At 37.0% G+C, this 24,578-nt stretch overlaps 1 protein-coding gene across 27 annotated transcripts in view; it reads right to left on the bottom strand.

The window, feature by feature from the left end:
• The window catches only part of LOC127972265 (alpha-2-macroglobulin), a 51,005-nt gene extending 26,769 nt beyond the window's left edge, over positions 1–24,236 (bottom strand). For 2 of the 27 annotated variants that reach the window (XM_052575640.1, XM_052575648.1), the window contains exons 1-33: positions 19,054–19,202; positions 18,678–18,858; positions 18,415–18,571; positions 17,737–17,789; positions 17,604–17,624; positions 17,083–17,248; positions 16,894–16,978; positions 16,707–16,824; positions 16,482–16,602; positions 16,287–16,396; positions 16,030–16,197; positions 15,704–15,937; positions 15,380–15,592; positions 15,123–15,272; positions 14,540–14,659; positions 14,299–14,380; positions 7,090–7,213; positions 5,715–5,940; positions 5,518–5,644; positions 5,318–5,439; positions 5,168–5,219; positions 5,006–5,089; positions 4,743–4,919; positions 4,568–4,643; positions 4,253–4,409; positions 4,089–4,163; positions 3,847–4,009; positions 2,056–2,249; positions 1,300–1,512; positions 1,088–1,206; positions 832–913; positions 572–664; positions 372–477 (exon numbers count right to left, since the gene is read on the bottom strand). In XM_052575640.1, the coding sequence (XP_052431600.1) occupies positions 372–477; positions 572–664; positions 832–913; positions 1,088–1,206; positions 1,300–1,512; positions 2,056–2,249; positions 3,847–4,009; positions 4,089–4,163; positions 4,253–4,409; positions 4,568–4,643; positions 4,743–4,919; positions 5,006–5,089; positions 5,168–5,219; positions 5,318–5,439; positions 5,518–5,644; positions 5,715–5,940; positions 7,090–7,213; positions 14,299–14,380; positions 14,540–14,659; positions 15,123–15,272; positions 15,380–15,592; positions 15,704–15,937; positions 16,030–16,197; positions 16,287–16,396; positions 16,482–16,602; positions 16,707–16,824; positions 16,894–16,978; positions 17,083–17,248; positions 17,604–17,624; positions 17,737–17,789; positions 18,415–18,571; positions 18,678–18,858; positions 19,054–19,139 (4,255 nt within the window). In that variant the 5' untranslated portion in view covers positions 19,140–19,202. The other 25 variants (XM_052575651.1, XM_052575658.1, XM_052575655.1 and 22 more) reach the window with 24 other exon arrangements.
• Between the last annotated feature and the right edge of the window lie 342 nt (positions 24,237–24,578).

The raw sequence follows: 24,578 nt of genomic DNA, 5'->3' as shown, positions 1-24,578 counted from the left end.
AAAAGCACCTGTCAATAAATACACCCTCCGGGGCTTCACTTTTGCACTAAACCCTGTCGTGTGATTCTTCAGCCCGTGACAATATATATACTAGAAAATGCAATACATCTATCATGAAAATAGTTGTAACATTTGTTAGTGGTTACTATAACCTTTAATTAGACAATAGTGAGTAATATGATTAATTAAATGAGGACACCAATAAATAATACGGCATGGCTTTGTGTCAACAATATACAAAAAACAAGATAAAATATTAATAATACCAAAAATTTTGTGAATTATACGTTTTGCTATTTATCTAATGAAAACTGCATTAAACTACACACCGTCACCTTTAAATTTTTCTGAATATTAAAATAAAATCTTACTTGTTTGGTAGTAATCATACACTTTGACCACTGCTGGCTTGAGATTCTTCACTGGAAGAACCTGTTTCATTTGCATCTTATAATTCATAGAAATATGTTTTGGAATCTGCAAGAGGATAAACAAAAAATACATATATACAGTACCATTCATGGAAATTATGGAATACATGTTAATTATATAAATGTTATTATTTACTTACCTCTGTTAAATAAACTATGACATGGTCTTCTTTTGTGTCAACCCGCTCCACATACTTCTGAGCAAGGACTTCTGAACTAATTGACGTTGTAAGCTATAGGGAAAATAGAATTGCTAATGTGAAAATATGATGATGATGAATAGGTGTTTTTTCAGTTTTTGCTAATTAAAGCTATCATGAAAAAAAAAACAGTAGTAAAAATGTGTAAAAAAAAATGTGTGTCTTCTTAATGCACAATAACTTTATACACCTGAACTCACCAATGATGTGTCAGCTGTGAATCCTGATAAAAGTTTAATATCCACAATGAGCATGTTAGTCGTCTCCTGGGGACCATGATATCTTTAAAAGATAAATGTACTGCCCTGATTTAATGCTTATTATGATTTTAAATTTATCCAAGCAATTATAGAATTTTACAACTAAGATTGTCAAAATTTTTAGGCATTAAATAAAGAGGTATCTATATATAATAAAAGAAACAGTAGCTATAAAAAAATCTAAATCTGTTTTTACTTGACATTGAAGTTCAAAAGGAAATTTTGTCCCAGTGTTTTGGAATCTTCCTCAATCTTTGCATCAATGCTCAGTGTTTTAGCTTCAGTAGGAGTGGGAATGTTGTAGAACTGAGTTACCTGAGAATGTCAACATTAAAAGAAAAAACAGCAGCAAAATGTTAAGAAAGAAAAGAGAGCGACTGAGTCAATGAAGCTGAATGCACTACAGACCTGCAGAGACACACAGGCTGAGCCATTCACTTCAATGCTGTATTTGGCTGGGACGTCCTGCAGCTGCTTCTCCTGGTACAGTAACTTATTGTCCTGATTGACATCAAAGAGGTGAGTGTCTGCTGCTGACTGTACAGTCACTGTGCTGGAGCCGTCAGAGCTGAACACTTTGGTGGCGTACAAAGACAGAGCCTGAAGAGCCACCACTGTGTCCTGTGGTGGAAAAATTCATTTAACATTGCTTCTGTATATATAAGCATGTGTTTTCTTTTCTTTACTGTGTGGGCTCAGAAGGGTGATGCCTGGGGGGGAAAACAGATGTCTGAGAATGACCTGAGGGGGTCATTGGGCCATATAGTGGGGGGATGATGTCTGAGGATGACCTGAGGGGGTCACCTAAGTCCTAAATGTGTGAGAAACAGCCCATAGAGAGTGTTCCTTGTTATGTGTGGAAATTTACAGCTGCTGAAACTGTGTAACCTTGGAAGAGCAGAGGTATATAAGGTGGAGGACTGCCCTCTTCCTGGGTCGGTTTCACTCTGCAGGAACTCAAGTGTTGCTGTATGACTGTCTGACCTTCTTTGCAAAGAATAAAAGCTTTCTTTTTAATTATACCTGAGAATGAGTCTGTCTCTTATGCTGATGAGAGTTGATTTAAATTTTGCCACGACAGTCCTGAGAAATAAATGTGTTCAGTAATGTGTCTTTTACCCATTATTCAGCAATCATGTGTTTGATTTGAGCAGTCTGAGTCACCTGTGTGGAGGAGAATCCTCCATAGGCATTCTGCTGCTTAACAAGCCAGCTGACAATCCTGTTAGCAAAGCCCAGATCAGCTGTAGTGAGTGAATCAGCAGAGAGAACAGCTAGCAGCACATATGAGCTGATCTCCACTGCCAGTGAATCAGAGTCATCAGCAGATGCAGACTGAGACCAGTGTAGACGAGACCCTTTAGGACACATGGGCAAAAGAGACATGGTAACTCAAAAAAAATAAAAAAGGTGTATACATATATATATACATACATACATACATACACACACACACACACACACACACACAGGTCCTTCTAAAAAAATTACCATATTGTGATAAAAGTTCATTATTTTCCATAATGTAATGATAAAAATTTTACTTTCATATATTTTAGATTCATTGCACACCAACTGAAATATTTCAGGTCTTTTATTGTTTTAATACTGATGATTTTGGCATACAGCTCATGAAAACCCAAAATTCCTATCTCAAAAAATTAGCATATCATGAAAAGGTTCTCTAAACGAGCTATTAACCTAATCATCTTAATCAACTAATTAACTGTAAACACCTGCAAAAGATTCCTGAGGCTTTTAAAAACTCCCAGCCTGGTTCATTACTCAAAACCGCAATCATAGGTAAGACTGCCGACCTGACTGCTGTCCAGAAGGCCATCATTGACACCCTCAAGCGAGAGGGTAAGACACAGAAAGAAATTTCTGAACGAATAGGCTGTTCCCAGAGTGCTGTATCAAGGCACCTCAGTGGGAAGTCTGTGGGAAGGAAAAACTGTGGCAAAAAACGCTGCACAACGAGAAGAGGTGACCAGACCCTGAGGAAGATTGTGGAGAAGAACCGGTTCCAGACCTTGGGGGACCTGCGGAAGCAGTGGACTGAGTCTGGAGTAGAAACATTCAGAGCCACTGTGCACAGGCGTGTGCAGGAAATGGGCTACAGAAAAGCAGCACTGGACTGTTGCTCAGTGGTCCAAAGTACTTTTTTCGGATGAAAGCAAATTTGGCATGTCATTCGGAAATCAAGGTGCCAGAGTCTGGAGGAAGACTGGGGAGAAGGAAATGGTCTGGGGTGCCATGTCAGCTGCTGGTGTTGGTCCACTGTGTTTTATTTTGGAGAATTTCATGCTTCCATCTGCTGAAAAGCTTTATGGAGATGAAGATTTCGTTTTTCAGCACGACCTGGCACCTGCTCACAGTGCCAAAACCACTGGTAAATGGTTTACTGACCATGGTATTACTGTGCTCAATTGGCCTGCCAACTCTCCTGACCTGAAACCCATAGAGAATCTGTGGGATATTGTGAAGAGAAAGTTGAGAGACTTAAGACCCAACACTCTGGATGAGCTTAAGGCCACTATCGAAGCATCCTGGGCCTCCATAACACCTCAGCAGTGCCACAGGCTGATTGCCTCCATGCCAGGCCGCATTGAAGCAGTCATTTCCGCAAAAGGATTCCCGAACAAGTATTGAGTGCATAACTGAACATAATTATTTGAAGGTTGACTTTTTTTGTATTAAAAACACTTTTCTTTTATTGGTCGGATGAAATATGCTAATTTTTTGAGATAGGAATTTTGGGTTTTCATGAGCTGTATGCCGAAATCATCAGTATTAAAACAATAAAAGACCTGAAATATTTCAGTTGGTGTGCAATGAATCTAAAATATAAGAAAGTTTAATTTTTATCATTACATTATGGAAAATAATGAACTTTTATCACAATATGCTAATTTTTTGAGAAGGACCTGTATATAAATAAAACAACTATCTTACCTTCTGAAATAGCAACATCCTCCAGTTTCTTGAAAAGCTGCTGTCGAGTGTCTGTGTCTTTAGCCAGACTGAAGGTGTAGGCGAGCAGAGCAGTGGTGTAAGTGTTTTTGACATCCTCAATGACAGACCTCAAGCAGGACAAACCTTTACTGACGACAGGATCCTGAGACAAAAACAGAGAAACAGCAGCTGGGAGCGTAATTTTTCTGAGTTTATATTGTGTTTCCTGTAGATGAACTTACTGTTACTGGAGTTTCTAGTTCAAGTAGTGATGCAGTAATGTAGGCTGTGATAGTCACATTATCATTCACTCCACCCTGCAGTTTATATTAGAGGAACATTAAGTAAAACATTTTTGTTACAGATAGATTGTTTCTGTGATAATGTTTAGTGACCAATAGCACACCTTCATTCTGTTGTTGAACAGTCTTCCCTGTTGGATAAAACAGCCGTCTGAATCCCGTCTGCTTATTAACCATTCCTTTGCACTCTGAATAATTTGTGGATCAATAAATATGTATTTCTGCGCTTTTCCAAAAGACCTCAGGACAAAGGCAGTCAACCTGGTGTTTTAAAGTTTTAAATTAAATAATATAATTAGTTGTTTGAGTTGATTAAATCTGTACATAAATTATTGAAACTAAATACCACCTATCTGCTTACTATTTTAACTTTGTAACTATTTCGAAAAAAGTGAGAGTAAAAAGTTACAAATATTTACCATGTATTCTCATCTCCATGTCCAAATGTGCTGTATCCACCACTAGTATGTCTGTAGTTCAGTTGTCTCTGGTATCCTGTTAAGTTTGATAGTGATTAAATGTTTAGGTTGATTAAGTGTGTCTGACGTCAAAAGTATCAAGACTTATTTTCTTGACCTGACTCATTTCTCTCACCACTCTTAAGGAAGCCGGTGGCTCTCTCTCTGATGGCTGAAGTGAGCTGCTCTGTGTCTTCCAGATACTGCAGAATGTAAATATTGGGAGAAAGAATAGCCATGTTTTGTTCTCCACAGCCGTACGGCATCTGTAGTAATCCGTGAAGATTTGTCAATGCACGACCCAGTATGTCCCCTTAAAACCAAACACCATTGAAACTGATTACATTTTAAAAACCCAAACACAAACTCCTCATTTCTGCTTGTGTATGTAAATGTTACCAATGACAGAAACAGAGGATCTGGCTGATCCCTTTATCACATCTTTAGGAAGATTCAGATCCACTTCCTCTGTGAGACTGTCACCTATGAACCAGAGAGACAGAAACACATTAGTGATCAGCAGAGAAACACTATGATGCTAAATATTGTCTGCAGACAAACCCTTTGGACACAGTAACCAGCTGTAGGTCTCTGTCTTCTCAGTTCCTTCAGCCTGCAGCATAAAACAGTAACATCAACACATCATACTGACATAAGCAGCATTAGGATCATGAAGAAATGACGTCTGAGAGCTGTTTGACGTGCACTGACCTGCACAAGCAGACTTCGTGTGACTGTGTCAATGCGTCCTCTCTCTGGCACGCTCACAATCTCATTGTCACACACAGTCTGGGACGACTCAGCCTCTGCACTGACTGTAATATTCAAGACTCCTACAACACAAGACATGTACGTGAAGATACAAACATACACAAACACCGAGAAACAATGATTCAGACTGGAAAACTCACCAAGAACAGAAGGAGTGAGGATCCATTTAAAGGTTTTTGTTCCATTAGCACACAGACAGGATGAATACTGTTCCTCAGAGGAGGCTTTGAGAGTGTAGTCTGAGGAAGGAGCTGGAGTCACTTTAACCTGTCAATCAAACACACATGATTAGTGGCAGATTTGATATGATTGGATAAGACTGAGTCTGAAGTCTCACCATGATGCACTTGGACAGATAGTTGAAGACAGTGGCCTTCAGCTCAAAGATCTCCCCACGGATGATGGAGTAAGGCAGAGAGAGCTCCAGGAAGAAGGGCTGGAAAACTGTCAGCTGAGCAGGAGGAGCCAGACCCAGACCTTTGGAGGACAGACAGAAGGCCTCCGTCTCCCAAGAGGTGATGGTGTCAGGAACCGTGACAAGAACCTGAGCTGATCCAGAGTCTCTGTGTTGATATTACAAAAGTATTTGATTGGCCTTTTAAGATGCTGTTTTGCTTTTACAACATTCAGCACAGATATAAAACACTGACTATCTGATTCACAGTAGGTCTCTAGTTTGTCTAATTTTCATCAATCTGAATGAATCTAATGAAAGTTGTGTTTATATGAATCTAAAACAGTCCAATTCACACATTCATTTACATGTGAATTTATATATTCTTAGACTGTAAAAAATGAATCATTGGTCTTGTAATTTTCATTAAAAAAAAAATTAAGGTGATAATTAAAAATAATGTGTGGATTTCATTAAAGAAATTGTGATTCAGTGTTGTATAGAAAATGTTGAAGACTTTTTACTTATAAAACCTATTTGTGCACTGTAAGTCGGTTAAGATAAAGGCGTCTGCTAAATGCATAAATTTATTTATTTTAAGAGAATTAGCTCAATTAGGTGATTGTTAGTTCCCAGCATGCTTTGCATATGGATGGATATGGGGAGTACATCTGGAAATTAAATGCTATTTTATGTTTTTGAGAGAAGGGAAGGATCTATTATTGTTTAATGTTCAGTTATGTTTGACAATTGTAATAGTTTCTGTTACATTGAAGTTTCCATTGCACAGTGCTATCGTTACCACTGTGCAGATGAGTAGAGCTTATGGTTATGGATAATACTCCTCTAAGACATCAATCCTTGTTTAATGAGCAGTAGCTTTGCTAGTATTAGTGCAGTACTTTTCCAGTATTTCAAGTATTTTCCCGCTTAAGCTGTTTTGCTGTATACAGTATTGCAAATGTATAAAATAACAAAATACAAACAGACCTCACTCAAAATTACAGACTTTTTTTAAGAATACATTTAAAATGAATGAAAACATTTCCCTAATTGTATTAAATTAATTGTGTCAGAGATTAATTAATTTAGGCGATTTCACATAATTTATTCAGGTAAAATCCATTAAAAAAAAATCAAGCCTGAAAAAATACTCAAAAATATTATGTGTAACATTGTTACCTAGTAATTAGCTCATTACATTTTTTAAAGTGTAACAAAAACTCATTGGACGTGCAGTGCCAAGAGAAGCATTACAGTTATTGTGGTTTTAGTATGATATTAAATGATGTTGACAGTTGACAATATTGTCACTAACCCAACTGCAGCAAGTTGCCAAATCCATGTTTCAGGAAAGAAAGTACGAACTGTCACTTCAACTGAAGAGTCTCCCTCATTCATATTCAAATCCATTTCAGAATCATATGATATTGAATCACCAACTGAAATAAAGCACAGGTAAAGATGTGACACTTGAATCAGGACATGTAGCAATTTAGTACACAAATACTCTATATCACATTATATACTTTCTGAAATATCTAAACTGTATTCTGTGTTCACAACATTAAACCCTAAAATATGTTATTTTACAATGACACCATTTTCCCTTTTATTGTTTATACTGTAACTATTTATTTCAATTTTTTGTAATATACATTATAAATTTAAATGTAATATAAATTTAAATCTGCTTTTTTAAATCATGGGGCCAATTAATAATTTATACATAAAGAAGTTGAATCGAACAAAAATGTAAATGAAAAAAGTGTAAAAAAAGAAAGAAAAAAACTAACTGTTTGGATTCTAACTTATCAACAGTGTTGTGGGTAACGCGTTACAAAGTAACGCGTTAGAGTACTCTAATTACTTTTTTCCTGAAATGTGTAACTTAACGCGTTAGTTTCGTGCGTAAGTAATCAGTAACTTCGTTATTTTTTTTTTTTTAAGTAAGCCGTTATTTTAAGGAAAGGAAAATCCCGACTGCAGCCTGCTTTTTGTCAGACAGTAGTCCTAGGTCTACTGTGCCACCTGCGGATGTATCAGCGGAGCCGAAACTCTGTGATCGTAAAGTCAATGGCTGTGATGCATCTGTGCCCTGCGCCTGACCCTGTGTGTGTGTGTGTTTTTTTTTTTTTCGAACTCCCGTCTAGATGGCAGAGAGGACAGCGTTTGGTTTATGGAAGTACGCACATTATTTTCAATTTGTCAACGAAAAAGAAAAGAACATAACGGTAAAATGCACACTCTGTGAGTGACACTTTAATAATAATTAGTTCGGCTATTAAGCGATTTGTCATTTGCCTGTGTGGCAGTGAAGGATTTAATTCGGTCGGTTTGTTATCATTTTTGTTTGACAGGCAGCTGTTAATTTCTGTTAGATCTTTGGCTGGCTGGTTGTTCATCATTTCTAAATGGATTTAAATCTGCACGCCTGTTTAAGGTTGTGTTTACAAGTAAGCATACTTGTACTTTGATAACTGCATTATTTAAAGTTAAAGAAAAATCAGGAGTTATCTTGTGGTGCTCATAATATACAGTAGCCTAGACTACCCGGGCTGGGTAGGTGCGAATTTTGATTAATAATATGTTCTGTGATAATAAATAAATAAAACGCCATGTGGAATGGCCGATTGCTGACTGTCTTTCCTGTTATTGTTATCCTGCAGTGTTAATTAAGTCGGATGACTGACGTTATTCATTGTCGGGAGTCACGACTTTTAGGTGCATTTAAAGGGGCCGGGGGCTGTGTCTGTCATGTGTGAGCCGCTGCAAACGGCTTTTAATTTTTGGTAACGCATGAGTACTCTAACGCGTTACTTTTATGAATAGGTAACGCTGTATCATAACTGATTACTTTTAATTGATGGTAACGTTGTAACCTAACTAATTACTTTCCAAAGTAACTATACCCAACACTGCTTATCAAATAGTATGAAGGGCCTTCCAAGCCATAATTCATTCTGGCACTCTCACACACTTATATTCTACTTTCACATACCGCATTTTCCGGACTATAAGTCAAACTTTTTGCATAGTTTGGCTGGTCCTGTGACTTATAGTCAGGTGCGACTTATTTATCAAAATTAATTTGACATGAACCAAGAGAAAACATTACCGTCTACAGCCGCGAGAGGGCGCTCTATGCTGCCAGAGATGCTGCTCAGTGCTCCTGTAGTCTACACTGAGCAGGATAGAGCGTCCTCTCGCGGCTGTAGACGGTAATGTTTTCTCTTGTTTCTTGGTTATAAATAAATGCGACTTATAGTCCAGTGCAACTTATATGTGTTTTTTTCCTCGTAATGACGTTTTTTTGGAGTAATGCGACTTATACTGAGGTGTGACTTTGGCTATAGTCCAAAAATATGGTACATATATTTTTGCATGGACACACATTCTCCTTTCACATTTATATATTCTTGGATTCACACACATACATTCTCCTTACAAATACATATATTCTTGCATTCACACACATACATTCTCCTTACATATACTTATATTTCTACTCTCACACACACATTAATTCTCCTTTCACATACATACATATGCACACATACGTGTATATAATGTATGTATATGCGAGAGAGAGTATAGTGGAAACAGAGACAGTATAGTGGAAACAGAAGGAGTATAGTGGAAACGTAAGGCGTTTAGATGAAACGGAATACGTTTAGTTGAAACAGGGTCACTGGGACAGGTCTTGATCAGCATGGCTGAGGTAGATGAGGCAGCCACAGAAGTATTTCAGCAAGTTATCTGGGTTTAAAAATAAATAAATAAATATTATCATCGTTACATGGCCTCGTCCTTTGAGCGAATTGTGATTGAGGACACTGTAACACCAATGAGCGGATGGTATTCAACCATCTGTTCCATATTAATGAATCCTGACCCTTTGACACATTCTACACTCAAAGACCAGAATGTGAATTAAAGAAAAAACAAGGACCTTCGTTTTACAACCCTCTTACAACATAACTCACCACCCTGGGCGCCGCCATGACGGCAATGTCCTGGCGTGGATGAGAGTTATAACGCCTTGGAGACTATCCAGAGATGCGATATCGAACTTCAAAAGGGAAGACAAAACCCTTTTTGATCACACATTCCAGCGAAACAGACGCACCCACACTCAAAAGACGCACACACATTCAAAAACAGGCACAAGCATTTTTGGCTAGCCCATGGACCTTTTTACTTAAACTACCTCTAAATGTATTTTAATGTCTCCCTTTTTGTGCTCAAAAGTATGTATGTGGCATAGTGGAATATATGAATGCTACTGTGTGTTTAATGCAAACTTTATATGCATTTAGTTAAGAATAACTCTGTATCTCTGTATACGGGATTGGTAAAATCATAGTTCTTGGTGTCTGTATAATCGTAAAAACACGACTGTAACGAATCTTGATAGCAAATTACAAAAAGATGCATTGTTTCAGAGGAACGATCTTGCTTAAGAAATTTTTTTAATTTTTTCATTGCCATAAATTAGACCAGTGGGGGGAGATCAGCAAACAAAGAAGATTTTTCCCGCCTCAGTTTGTTTACACTTCATTGGCTCATACTGAAAAATAGGTGTAAACCTGGTTTTACGTCAAAGCTCAGGGAAACCTGTATTCTGGGCATTCCGCCAGAGAGAAAAGAGGATTCCCAGCTTTGCAACCGGACTTCAAGAAGTTCTCCGTTTATTCTTCTTTAATTTTCGTTTCTTTATTGTTTCTTTAAGTTCTCCGTTTATTCTTCTTTACTTTTCGTTTCTTTATTTAGTTTTTCTTTATTGTCTTCGGATATTTGACTTCATTCAATTGTTTTCACGAGCCAAACAAACTTAAGTCTAATCATCTTTTGGCAAAGTTTACCTTCGCGTTAACCATCGAGCTCACGCATCATCTGCTCTTGAAAGAACCGCGGTGAGGCCGCACGGATGGACAATTTGAGCGCAGCTACACACAAGAGCCAGATCAAAGCAAGTACTTTCTTATATCGCAACTAAAATTGCTGTTTAAGGTTGTCTAGCCTATTCCATGTTTGTGAAATTATTCAATGACTTGGGGTCTCTTGGAAAGTTAACTGTTTGAAATTGCCAAGCTGAGATTGGTTTTCACTTTCACTTTCTCTCCCTCTCTTTATCTCTCTCTCTCATTTATCTCATTATTATTCTTGTTCGTTTACCTTGTTTAAATTGTATTTTCGTTTTGCTATATAATCATATTTACTCCGTGTGAATTGTAGTTATGTACTCTTTAGTCTGTTTTTATTAAATCCTATAATTTGCTTGAATTGAATTGTTTTATTGCTCATTGAGATCGAAGTCCCTGAATCGTGTGATCTACGCTACGAGCTTTGTTTTATATGAATTAATTTCAGTAATCTTAGTAGTACAGACACAGCAAATATTGTTTTTTCCTGGTCAGAAGATTAATATTTCTTGGAGTTTGTAAGAAGGGTATTTTTATTGAATTTTGATAAGGAAGTCTAGCTTCCAGTTTGCTGGACGAACAGATTGTCTAGAGTAACTTAAATTAATTCTAGTAAAGGTTACCTTTAAATGATTAAATATTCCCTCTTTGGGTAATTTAATATTTGTAAGCAATAAGCACGTTATATTCATAGACTCATGAATATTCACTTCATTTGAGTTAATTATTCCCCAGAAAGTGATTGTTGCTACAACACTGGCTCAGCCTCAGTCGTGTTAGCAGATAGACGTATTATAATTAAGCGCCCAAGTGTTTTATTTTTTTATTTATTTTTTCACTTAATTTAGGAAGTGAATTAAGTGGGAGGTTGCAAGTTAGGGACAGCGATATCTTTATATTAATTCAAATCATAATTATGTAATTAGGGTGAGGTTAATATGGATGTATTTCTGAGGAGAACTGACTGTCTTCAGAAAAGTTTCGATGGCATTTTCTTTTTCCTCTTAAATACAATACACCTCTTATTTGTTAAATACACATTAAAGGAGTGTTAATTAGCGCAGCTCTGCATGCAGCAATAACTCAGTGCTAGACTACTGTTCTACAAGCGCCACCTGCTGTCAGAGATTGAATTGGCATTTTCATCAAAATCAGAAAGAGCTTTATTGCCAAGTGTTTACACACAGAATAAAATTTGTCAGGAGTTTCCAGTACAGAAAGTACAAACATAGTGCAGAAACACATATAATTAAGGTAATAAAACTAATAATAATAAATAGTAATAATAAAATATTCATTCATAAGTGCATCCTTAACTTAAATGGTTCAGGTCATACTTAGAAGGGAGAGGCTATTATGTGAGTCTAGGAGAGCATAAGTCTAAGTGGACGTCCATGACATGCAGAGTCCCACAAGGCTCAATTCTTGCACCGCTCGTTTAACCTGTATATGCTTCCACTGAGGCAAATAGCTATGCTGATGATACCCAGATTTACCTAGCCTTATCTCCAAATGACTACAGCCCCATTGACTCCCTCTGCAAATGCATTGATGAAATTAATAATTCTGGATGTGCCAGAACTTTCTTCAGTTAAACAAGGAAAAAACTGAAGTCATTGCATTTGGAAACAAAGATGAAGTTCTCAAGGTGAATGCATTCCTTGACTCTAGGGGTCATACAACTAAAAACAAGTCAGGAATCTTGGTTTGATTCTGGAGACAGACCTTAGTTTCAGTAGTCATGTCAAAGCAGTGACTAAATCAGCATACTATCATTTAAAAAACATTGCAAGAATTAGATGTTTTGTTTCCAGCCAAGACTTGGAGAAACTAGTACATGCCTTTATCACCAGCAGGGTGGACTATTGTAATGGGCTCCTCAGCCTCAGCGTCCTTCCCAAAAAGACCACTAGACAGCTGCAGCTCATCCAGAACGCTGCTGCCAGGATTCTGACTAGAACCAGAAAATCTGAGCATATCACCCCAGTCCTCAGGTCCTTACACTGGCTTCCAGTTACATTTAGGATTGATCTTAAAGTACTTTTACTCGTTTATAAGTCACTAAATGACCTAGGGCCGAAATATATTGCAGATATGCTAACTGAATATAAACCTAACAGAGAACTCAGATCACTAGGATCAAGTCAGTTAGAAATAACAAGGGTTCACACAAAACAAAGGGAGTCCGCCTTTAGTTACTATGCTGCCCGCAGTTGGAATCAGCTTCCAGAAGAGATCAGATGTGCTAAAACACTAGTCACATTTAAATCTAGACTCAAAACCCATCTGTTTAGTTGTGCATTTATTGAATGACCACTGTGCTATGTCCAAACTGATTGCACTATATTTTTACTGTTTTATTTTATATAAAATCATTTTCTAACTGTTTTTAAATTGATTTTAAGTAAACGTTTTAATCATTTTAAAAGTTTTAAAATTGCTTGTTTTATTTTTTTTTCTTATTTTTCATGATTATTTTACTTTCTTTGATGTAAAGCACTTTGAATTACCATTGTGTATGAAATGTGCTATATAAATAAACTTGCCTTGCCTTGCCTTGCCTTGCCTTAACTGGAATAGTTAGACCTACCTGAAAGACCTGAAAAAGCATGGTTCATTTCAGTTTTATCTTTGAACTATTGTACCTATCGGTGCAAAATGGTTATTATTTATTACAATACAATGTTGCAGTCAACAATGAAAACAATAATTCTAATTGATTGATTGATTGATTGTGGCAAGTACTGTGAAAATTTTGTCAGGGCAAGTAAAGAAATTCAAACCACTGACCGAACCGGACAACTAGTAAATTTCCTTAGCCTAAAGCCCTGTAAATACCATCAGTGTCTTAACACTTTACACAGATCTGTAGAACACATAGGTTAGATAACAATATTCTAAAGTTAAAAACTTAAAATATGTACTTGAAAAGAAAACAGGATGATGTTGAATAGCACAACTGTAAAACTGTGAAGAAGAGCTGAGTCTTGCACATGTATTTCCTGGTCTGAGAGTGACTTCCTGCTTAAAAAGGACAGTAATTGATACCAAAAAAAGGTAAAAAATATATGAATGTAAAAGGAGAATATGTGTGTGTGAGAGTAGAAATGTATGTATGTGAAAAGAGAATGCAAGTGTGTGAAAGCAAGAATATATGCATGTGAATGGAGAATGTAAGTGTGTGAGAGTCCCAGAAGGAATTATGGCTTGTATGGCCCCTCATAAAATAGTTTGAAGAAACAGATACACGGTCAAAATAATAAAAAGTATAATAATAAGTAAAATAAGAATATAAAAGCCAGCAAACTAAACTTTAACATGTTATCTTCATACATTTACACTTTTCTCACAGAATAAATGGGCCTTTACATTTTGGGTGGTGCAGCTCTTTCGAGCAGTTCTTTGATGTCACAAATTTTGAAAACTGCTGATTTTACAGATCAGACAACTGTCACGATTATCACTTAACAAATAAAGAGTCATACATATGTGCTTTTGCAGTGAAAAATTGGTTAATAATGGTGAATTCCAGTCATATTAAATTATTGAGAGCAAATGTATGTCTGAATGAACACATACATATATACAGTAACAAATATTACCTGAATAATAATCAAAGGCCATATATGTTGGACACAGAGAGACTCGCACAGCCAAATTTGTTGCCATTTTCATACCCACACTCTGTCCAACAATGATGAACCACATGTAACAGAAAAAAATAAATTAAAAATAGTTGTAGCTCTCAGATTAAGAGGTATTTTAAGCATATGCATTGGTATATTTATGCATGTAGTTACTCACCTAATCTACTGCAGTTACACATATTAATCCATTTGTTACCTTTAAGGATTCATAGGCTTTGTCAGCTTGATGGGGTTTCATATCCAGACACTCCTCCTCACCATCTTCAACGCTGTAAGGATAATCTGATACTGATTGTACTGGCAGCATATTGAAGATCTGTGATGAGAGCACATCCACAATAAATAACCATCATCTCTAGAGTCTACTAACTGTTGTACACACGACAGTTTTAATTATAGCAAAAGAAAAAAGTAATCTCTTGGCCTATAACAAAATCCTCCATACTTCTATTTCGTGACCGATGTTTTGTTTTGTGCTCTGCTCTGTTCTTCCACATTCTGTGTTTACCTACATCCTACATCATCCGCTAAAACGCCACTCTTTTTTTGAACAAATGTACAACACCGGAAGCTAGAGATTACGGTTTATAAAGTTATAAATATGGATATTTTTCTTATACAAATGCATCGATTCACTTCAGAAGGCCTTTATTAACCCACCGGAGCCATGTGTAGTACATTTTATGATGAAATGGATGCACTTTATTTTGCGTAAAAATTGTAACCTTTAAACAATAATGGTGAACATATTAGACACTAGCATCTTAAAGCCTTTACACCTTGTCAGTATCCAGACGATTTCCTGACTCCAGGATCAGGACGCTCTGATCTACAGCACTGAGGCCGCACAGTGAACCAGGCTCAGCTGAGAGATGGAGAGTGTTTTTCTCACCAGGAACTGCTCTAGCAGGAGAAAACTGCAGAGAAACCTGTGACGACAACAGTAGGGTGAGTCATTTCAGTATTAAATCAGAATGACCATGACTGTGTAAATGGGCAGATTTTTTTTCAGGGTGCTTTAAAAAATAATGTATACCTTGTTTTTGAAACACTTTTCAATGTCAAATGTTGTGCTACGAGCAACAACATTTTCACTGGGCAGAACACAGTAGGCCAGAATCTGCACTGCAGGAGCTAGATCTGCACCAACAGACAGTTTGAATGACATTGTGCCACTTGCTGCTCCATTAGAAGACTTGACTTCAACCTTCTCATATCCATGATGAACGATCACTCCTCTGGACAAGACCTGAAACAGACAGATGACACTCCAATGACAAACTGACCAGTGCAGCCAGTTAATACTGTTAATAAACAATGAATTCATCAGTGTATCAGTGTACATTCTGCACATTCTCACCATATAGACAATGTCAGTTTTGAAGTCTTTAGCAGTCTCTCCAATAAAATAATACTTGATGGTCACTGTAAACTCAGCATCACACTTTAATGGTTGCTCAATGTTTTCTATGATTAGTTCACTTAATGATGGGGTGTATGGAGTGGCAGACTGGAAAAGATGAACTGTTTTTCTGTCCGTAGAAAAGGAAGGTGTTTTGTAACCATCATAATGAAACGTTGGATACACAATTGCCTGGAAAAAAAGAAAAAGAATGCGCCAATATTTTCATGTTATCAAAATATTAACTGATCAAACACTTGTTGGATGAGCAGCAACTGTCATACCATCAGATTAATGTCTTCTTTAGGAAGACTAGATGTATTAAGAGAGAAGCTGGCCAGTCCATCGCTGTCTGTAGTGAGATTTAGGAGCATATTTGAGGACCAGGTTCCCCCCAAAAGATAAACTACTTTGTTTTGTATTGGTGCGCCTTTGAAATTTGAGAGTTTGATCTGTTTAAAAATAAGATTTTGAAGGAATGAATGATTCTGTACATATCAATCAATGCTGTTAAACTGAGACAACATGATTTTAGACTTACTTTTCCTTCTATAACTGATCCATGTTCATATGTTTTGGGCAGGTCAGTAAGTGTGCATTTGCCGATTTCATAAGTGAGAGAAATAGTTTCTGATTTTGTCATGGTAATCCCTATGAATTACAAATATATGGAGTGTGAAACTTGCATTTTAATGAAATAATATTTTAAAATTAATTTCAGTTATTAATAGTTCACCTGTTCCTTCTTCTGTGACTGTTGCTTCAACATGAAGATAATTTTCTAGTTCATCCTCATATGTGGAGTTTAAAAAGGCAGATAGATCTAAGGTATGGATGGCACAGCCTGTCCTTTTCATCTAATGGAAATGAATGAACACAAACACAATACCTTAGAGTAATTTAATAATCTGGATTTAGGAAATAAATGCCACATGCCACTTTTGGTACTGCACTGACAAACCTCAGTGGTTTCATTCACACATATTGGACTGTGTTTATCACCCCAGTAAGAGTAGGGTGGAATATCAAGACACACTTTCACCCATGATTTACCAGATAAAGGCTGCCCGTATGTGTATCTGTAAAACATGTACAAGTCAAAGATGGACTTTATGCTTTTAATATGTTTAAGTTAAGATGCTACTTACTTTGCACAAACTTCAACTGCCATTGACTCATCATCTATACTCACTGTCTTCGGTGCCGTCACAGTAACTTCAAACTTAGGCAAAACTATGAAAGTGGATGAAAGTTATAGATATTATTAATTGCATCATGATTTTTTTTTTCTGAAACTTGTCCCATGCCAATAATGCAAATAATTTGTTATGACTTACCATATTTTTTCACCTCAAAATCATGTGATATCATCCTGTCACCAATGTAAGCCTTCAGTTTGTATATGCCTTGACAGCCTTCCGGGTTTAATTCATAAGAACGCTGCAAAATCCACCTTGTTGAAGAAACATTTGTCCATTGACCAATTCTGTTACCTTTACTGTCCTATTTAATACCAAACACAAAGTGAAGTTAGTAACAGCCAACTACACATATTCTGCCCAAAAAATAAGAAATGCATAATTACCAGGGTTGCCATGTTTTCACAATAATGCTAAAATTATTATTATTATTTTTTTTTTTTTTTTTTTTTGCGGGTTAAATTCACATGCCAGGGGAACCCAGCCCAAAAAATTGAATTTAATGTCAGGTATTGGTGTCACTTAAACCCGCAAAAAAGAAAAGCAACCCACAAGTGTTAAAATACCTGGCAACATTGATAATTACGGAAAACACAATAACTGCAAAAATAAAAGTCAGTGTTGTGCTTGTCATGAATACAGAAGGTTTGTGTTCTTACCTCAAGTATCACTCTACTATACTGTAAGAAAAGCAAAGTGTAATTAAATAATTGGTAAAACTTACATGACTAAAAGCCAACATGTTTGTGTTGAACATATTTAAAAATAAAGAAGAGATAAATAAAACACGACCTGCTGATCAAGCGGTGAAAAGTTTTTATCCATGGTAACAACTCTAAAATTCACTGTGAAAACAAAAATGTGTGATAAACAAAATTATAATGTTTTTATTGTGATAACCAATATTTCAGATCTAATGGCCTGCTAATCCTGATTGCACCATCCAGTTTGTCCTGAATAGAGTCTTGGTTTATCTTGCTTAAAATGTTTTGATGCTCATGATTCACTCAAGATTATATTCATTATCTTACGTTTCCCACTGTGCATTTCTAAGTCCTGAGTTTAATGTTCTATTTGCATATTTGTGGAGTCAGTGTCATTGACTGCACGAATACACTAGCATGACGACCTGTTTACACAACGGCTCCCGTTCTGCACATCCTCATTTTATTGCAGACTGTACTATCAGGTTTTTCCTGGATGGACGTTTATGGTGACTAAAATGATAAGAATAAAACACACTCTTCCTGCGTGTTTTCCATCAACATTTGACATTTTTCATTCAAAAGCTGAAATGACTGTTTATACAATGCACGGTATATCTGTGACTGCCCGAAGCTCGTAAATAAAGAGGCACGTGATTGGGAACCTTTTTTTATAAGCACTGCATCGTTTTACACTGTACACATTTGACACTTTGTCAACATCAGCATTCACCTTTTTTAAAACTTTGAACAATTCACAGCTCACCTGTCTGTCCTGGAATATAGATGGGTTTATCAGTCTGGATAAAGGTCAGAGGATGGTAAGATCTGAACATGACTTTTCTCTCTTCAGACATCTTTAAAGACTCTCCTTGAAGTTCTACCTTCATTTTCTGAACAGATTCTGCTTCTATCAGAGGAGCCTGATGAGAAATAATATCATGTATTCACAACCTCTGCAAACAGACTATCTCAAAAAACTAGATGATGAAACAAATATTTATTTATTGTAATGTGCTGATGGCAGACCTTGAAGTTAAAGCAGCGGTGAAACTCTTCCTCAGCTTTCTCCTGCAGCAGTAAAGTGCTCTGGTTACCATCAACCAGATAAATGTTCATGACAAGGCTTTCATTGGGCTTGAGAAGACTTGCACACAGTCTGGCCTCAGATCCTGACTCGATCACTGCAGGAAACGTCACCATGAAAGATCTGTAAAGATATGATAAGCATTCAATCATTTTGAGTAGTACGTTTTTGTTTTGTTTTTTTAATTCTGAAATGGATTTTATTGCAAAACATCAAAGTTAATGTGTTGATTTAGTTTCCCATTTTTTAAATGAGAAAAAGCTTCAAGATGATTTACATATGATGATTTTTTTTTTTTTTTATAGAAGCAATACTTACGGCCCTGACATTTGTCCATTGACACAGACAAGAAGGAGAGAGAACAGAAGGAGCTGTTTCCAACAGGGGCTAATGTTCAGATCCATGATGACGAGTGATATCCAGGTCTTGACATAAACTGAGCCGTCTCTTATAAAAGGAGTCTCATGCTAAAGGTGGACCATCAAAAATATTTATATTTATCATTTGATTAATGATTCAACCATGCATGTAGGCAATAACATTTGAAAACCTGTGCAATATAAGCACTACTAAAACCTGAAAAATACATCTGTGCTACAGTAAATATTAAAATTTATGCAGCTAAATATAAAAGACACATTATGTTATAAATATAGCTATTTAGAAAAATTTAACAGTGAAAAAACTTCAAGTTATACAATGAATTTATGCTGCCGTTATATGAGAAAATGTATATTTATTTCTATATTTTATTTTAGATTGTTTTTCAATGGTAACATATACACATCATCATCATCTGAACAAACTACACACACACGCACACACACACACAATACTCCTAGGGCACTTTCCAGAGTCAACAAACAATACTGAAATCAAGGGTCAAGATCAAGAATCCCCTACACCCACACAGAGTAAATGTTTCTTCATATCTGCAAATCCTTGGACCTCTTCTCATATAGCTTCTGAAACCTCAGAAGCTCATTATTTTTATTTATTTTTTAAATCTGATAATACTCGAGATTAGGGCTGCAACAAAATATTATTTTGATAATCAATTAATCTAATGATTATGATTAATCGACTAATCGTTGATTATTTCACTGATTAATCAGTAGAATTTGATTATTCAGCTTTTGCAATTAGTTAAAATATTGAGTTATACATACTGTAACGAATAAATGAAGGTAATTAGCTTTTGAAAATCATATTATGTAATTACAATTATTATACAGTTAATTAATACAAATAAATGTATTTGGCACTAAATGAGATAATACAGATAAACTCTCTCATTCACCATTTAGTTAGACATATGAAAAAGTCACTGAATGACATTATTCTGCATGACATCTCCTTTTTTGTAAGTCATATAGATATGAAACAAAATAAAGGTAAGGGATGATATGCTTTATTTTGGGATAAAATATTTTATTCAAGCACAACCTTCACAGTTGGGGCGCAGTTGGGGGTTCAATGCCTTGCTCAAGGGCACCTAAGTCGTGGTATTGCCAGCCCAAGACTCGAACCCACAACCCTAGGGCTAACCACTAACCCACGACTTACCTGACTTTCACTTAAATTAAGTAATATTTTTTTCCCACTAATAAAAATATTTTATCATTAGCAGGGTTGGATCAGAATATTCGATAATTCGAATATGCGTTCAGTGGGTTGGCATTTGATTTTAAATTTTGAGATTAATTTTTAAGGAAATTTCAGCAATGGATTTCCACCACCGAAAGACACTTGCTGTAACTCTGCTACAAGATTTATTTAAAAAGAAAATGGTGCACCCCATTCTTCAAAAAAAATTCTGCTGAGGTTTCAAATGAATGGAAATGATGAGGAAGCTGGTTGGTTGGTTCTTGTCACATGACCTGTGGTGCACTTGCGGCGTTATGAAAAGTTGAGATGTTTTTAACTCAATGTAGTGCAGAAACGCCTGGAAAAAACCAGCACGTCGCACCACACGCATGTGGTTTCTATTATGAACGCGCCTACATTTGAAATAACGAAATTGAGCGAGCAAAAGTCGCGATATGTGAATGTCCCCTTACCCCTGATTTCCAATGCATGTGTCAGCAGCGCATTATGGCTCCGATGAGATTTTGTTACGTCCTCCACGCGGTGCCTACTCACACCAGAAACAGATCAGAAGCGCAGCAGTAGGATTCGCGAGAATTCACATGATTTGCCTCTCTCCAGTGTTGTTTTTCTTGATTTGTGTGTGTTCTAACATGGTTGGCTAAATGTTAATGTTGTGTTCATTCAAACGTTCAGTTTACCTGCGCTCATAACATTAGCAAAGAATCAGTTCAGAATCAATCACCAAAAGAACCAGTTCGGTTCAGACGCTCTGTGTGTCTGTCTGCTTCACGCAGAATCATCAGCTCCTCGGTTCTCAAATCGGATGCGTCCAAAAGAAATGGTTCTCAGTTCAGTGTACTGGTTATCCGAAAACTGATACAACCAGTTCTTGACTCGAGAACGAGAACCGCTCTAACCAGCACACTGCAGATGAGTATCATGACCTGCTCTACTCATGTTCATGCTCTATTCACAACAAACTCAAATTGTGAACTTGTCATCTTTAAAGGCCCTGTTTTTCGTGCTTTTTGATGCTTTGATTGTGTTTACATTGTGCAATTTAACATGTGTTCATGGTTCGCATGTAAAAAAAAAATTTTCACACAATTCTCCTATCTGTATACCGCTGTTTTCAATGTCATAAAAACGGGCTGATGACTTCCTCGTTCTATAAAGTCCCTCCTTCAGAAATACGTAATGAGTTGGGCCAGTGGTTCCTGTGTTGTGATTCGACACCAGCTGCACGCACGCTGCCCTCCTGGAAACGCGATTGGGCTAGTTTTGAGAAGCAAGTGGGCAGGATTTGTTTTGAAAACCTGGCAATCCTGATCTGAACGCACGTGCTGGAGATGTACTTATAATCACAGGAGCGTTTTTACTGACGAGATGTGTATGAAAATTGCGTTCGATTTTTTTGCACAGCCTTACCATCTAGTTAACACAGCTAAACAGCGTTGCCCTTTGTGTAATAAGTTACAGAAACTGTTAAACGCACAACGTATTTGCGTATTTAACTATAAATACAGTACAGGTATTTCCTAAATCATCCCTTATTCCTATTAAACAGAAACCCCTTTCAAATTGCACATCGGACCCGGAAAAATGCCGGAAAACTGCCGGGTCGCCTTCTGTGTGAACTCAAACATGTCCCGGGATTGATCCCGGGTCGGGGACCTAGTAACATTGCTGGGTTCAGTTCACTTTGTGAACAAAAGCCAGGACTAATGCCGTAAAGGCTGTGTTGTAGTGATGACGCATGACTCTTTTACCAGCTGTTTTGAAGGCAGATCAACGTTCGCAACAAAACAATTATGTGCAAACTGTAACGAAGAAGAGGTCAGTTAGTTCTTCAGTTTCTGTGTTGAAGCTGAAATCGTTCGTCAGCTTAAGTGAAAGTTAATGTGCCTAGCGTTTTTTATTCATATATTACACGTCACACCCTGATGTCAAGTGTCTTTATGGGTTGTGTGTGTATGCACGCACATATTCCAGGTAATCACTGGCAGCGTGAAAATGCTAAATCTAGTGACCCGGGAACAATTGCCGGGACACATTACCCGTGTATCTTCTGGAATTGCAGTGCAAAAGGGACTATAGAGTCTTTAGAGTCTCGCTTTTTGCTACTGTTTTGACGTGGGGGTGGAGACAAAAGACATGGACGTGTACAACATGCCTACTTGGAAGTGACGTTTTTGATGCAGTTCACTGATCCAGGTACTGTCATGATGAGCAGAGGCTTGCGGGTGGATTGCTTCTTTTTATTCAATAGCATTTGACTCCACCCCCATGTCAAAACAGTGTCACAAAGCGAGACGAGCAGGAAAATGAAGCGCAAAGGGAGAACAGTATCGCAAGCTCAAACTAAATTGACAAGCAAAATAAAAGCAGAATTGCAAATAAATTAGTAGATATGGCCATGGACAATATGTTTTGCAAAATCATTGCATTCCCGTTATTTCATTTAAGTTTTGCAATTCTTTATTTTTGTTTGCAACACTTAATTTTTTTCTCCCAATTATGTATTTTCTTTTGCAATTCTTTAATTTTGTTTGCAATTTTTTTTTCCGTATCTATAGCCTACGGCATTATTTTGACTCCATACTTTTTGCTCTTTTGCCAACAAATACATAAAAAAATAGTTAAAATTACCCGTTTTGGAAAGTATGTTTAAAAAAAAAAACTTTCGGTTATGTCTTAGGTTAAAGTAGAAAAAAATTGGATGTGTATTATATTGCATGCATTGGTTGTCTCTTATAAGCCCCTTTCACACTGCCATTCCGGCAAATACACGGGTAAAGTGTGTCGGCAATTGTTCCCTGGTCGCTAGGTTTTGCACTTTCACACTACCAGTGATTACCCGGGATATGTGCGTGCTTTCACACACAACCCGTAAAGATCCCGAAAGGACGCGTGACGTGTAATGTACAAGTCGAAAATGTTAGGCATGCTATACTTTCACTGAAGCAAGCAAACAATCTCTGCGTCAGTGCAGAAAGTGAGGAACTAACGGATCTCTGCTTCATTACAGTTTGCACATATTTTTTTTCGGGGCGAAAAAATCTTGATCTTTCTTCAAAAAGCCAGTAAAAGAGTTGCGAATAATGCACATCATCACTTCGACACAGAATTAGATTTTCCATACTATAGCAAATAAACTGTGGTAATGTGAGAAATGTTGACAGCATCTGAATACATTTTGGTATGATTGTATATTTAATTTTTACATTGAATACTATGCAGTACTATTTTACATTTAATTATTCAGTTTCTGATCCTGGATACCTACAGACTTGAAAAAAAACTTATGTGTAAACGGCACAAATAAATAGCACGAACATAAAAAGTAAACAATTTCGAACAGGACCTACTGGTACAACCTTCACCGGGGCCCTGTAAACCCCAGCTATGGCCCTGTTCACAGCAGTTCTGTCAACTGTCAGTTCAGTTCTTTCGCGAACCGAAAAGCTCATCACGTGGTATTCGGACCAGCCCTAAAGCTACCTTCACTTCATACTGCAGATCTGCTTTATAACAGAAAATCAGGTTGTAATTCGAAATGAAAGCAACAATGACTCTGATTTTTCATGTTTAATATTGTAAAGCTGCTCGATTTAACAATATGTATTGCATAAAGTACTAAAGTAATACAGTATAATAAACATGACATGATTTAACTGGAGTACTTTACCGAACTGCAAGAGCTCGTGCAAACATCCAGATCGCTGTAATCAGATGCGTTTTACACTGCTGCTTTCACACTGCAATCAGTTTTGGTTGTATTAATTATGTTATTGAGATGAAAGTGCGCAGCATATGTTTACATAATCATCCAAACGCCCCTCAGCAGTCTCAAGTTCAGCTCTGCTGCGTTTTCCACTCTGAAGCGCTGTCTTCTTCTCTTGAATTGCATCTGGGGTGACTGAATTACAGTCTTGCGCCACACTGGTCAAACCGCGTCATTGCAGGCTCTTGCATTGAATGATATCACATGAAATAAAACGCGAAGGTCACACAGGTCGAGTCTTGTTGCTGGCAGGAGTTGGGGAAGGATTCCTGGTTGAAGGATATCTGCCCATTGCTCCAGGTGTGTGTTCACTGCTGTGTGTGTGCACTTGGATGGGTGGGTTAAATGCAGAGCACCAGTTCCGAGTATGAGTTAACATACTTGGCAAATTTCATGACTTTCACAATAGTAAAAAATAAAATAAAATGGACATCATTAATTTAAGAAGGTTAAAAAGCAGATCTCAAAT

Source organism: Carassius gibelio, chromosome B15 (genome assembly GCF_023724105.1).
Source record: "Carassius gibelio isolate Cgi1373 ecotype wild population from Czech Republic chromosome B15, carGib1.2-hapl.c, whole genome shotgun sequence".
Lineage (NCBI taxonomy): Eukaryota > Metazoa > Chordata > Actinopteri > Cypriniformes > Cyprinidae > Carassius > Carassius gibelio.
The sequence above is the reverse complement of the archived record's forward strand: the minus strand, read 5'-3'. Positions and strand labels throughout refer to the sequence as shown.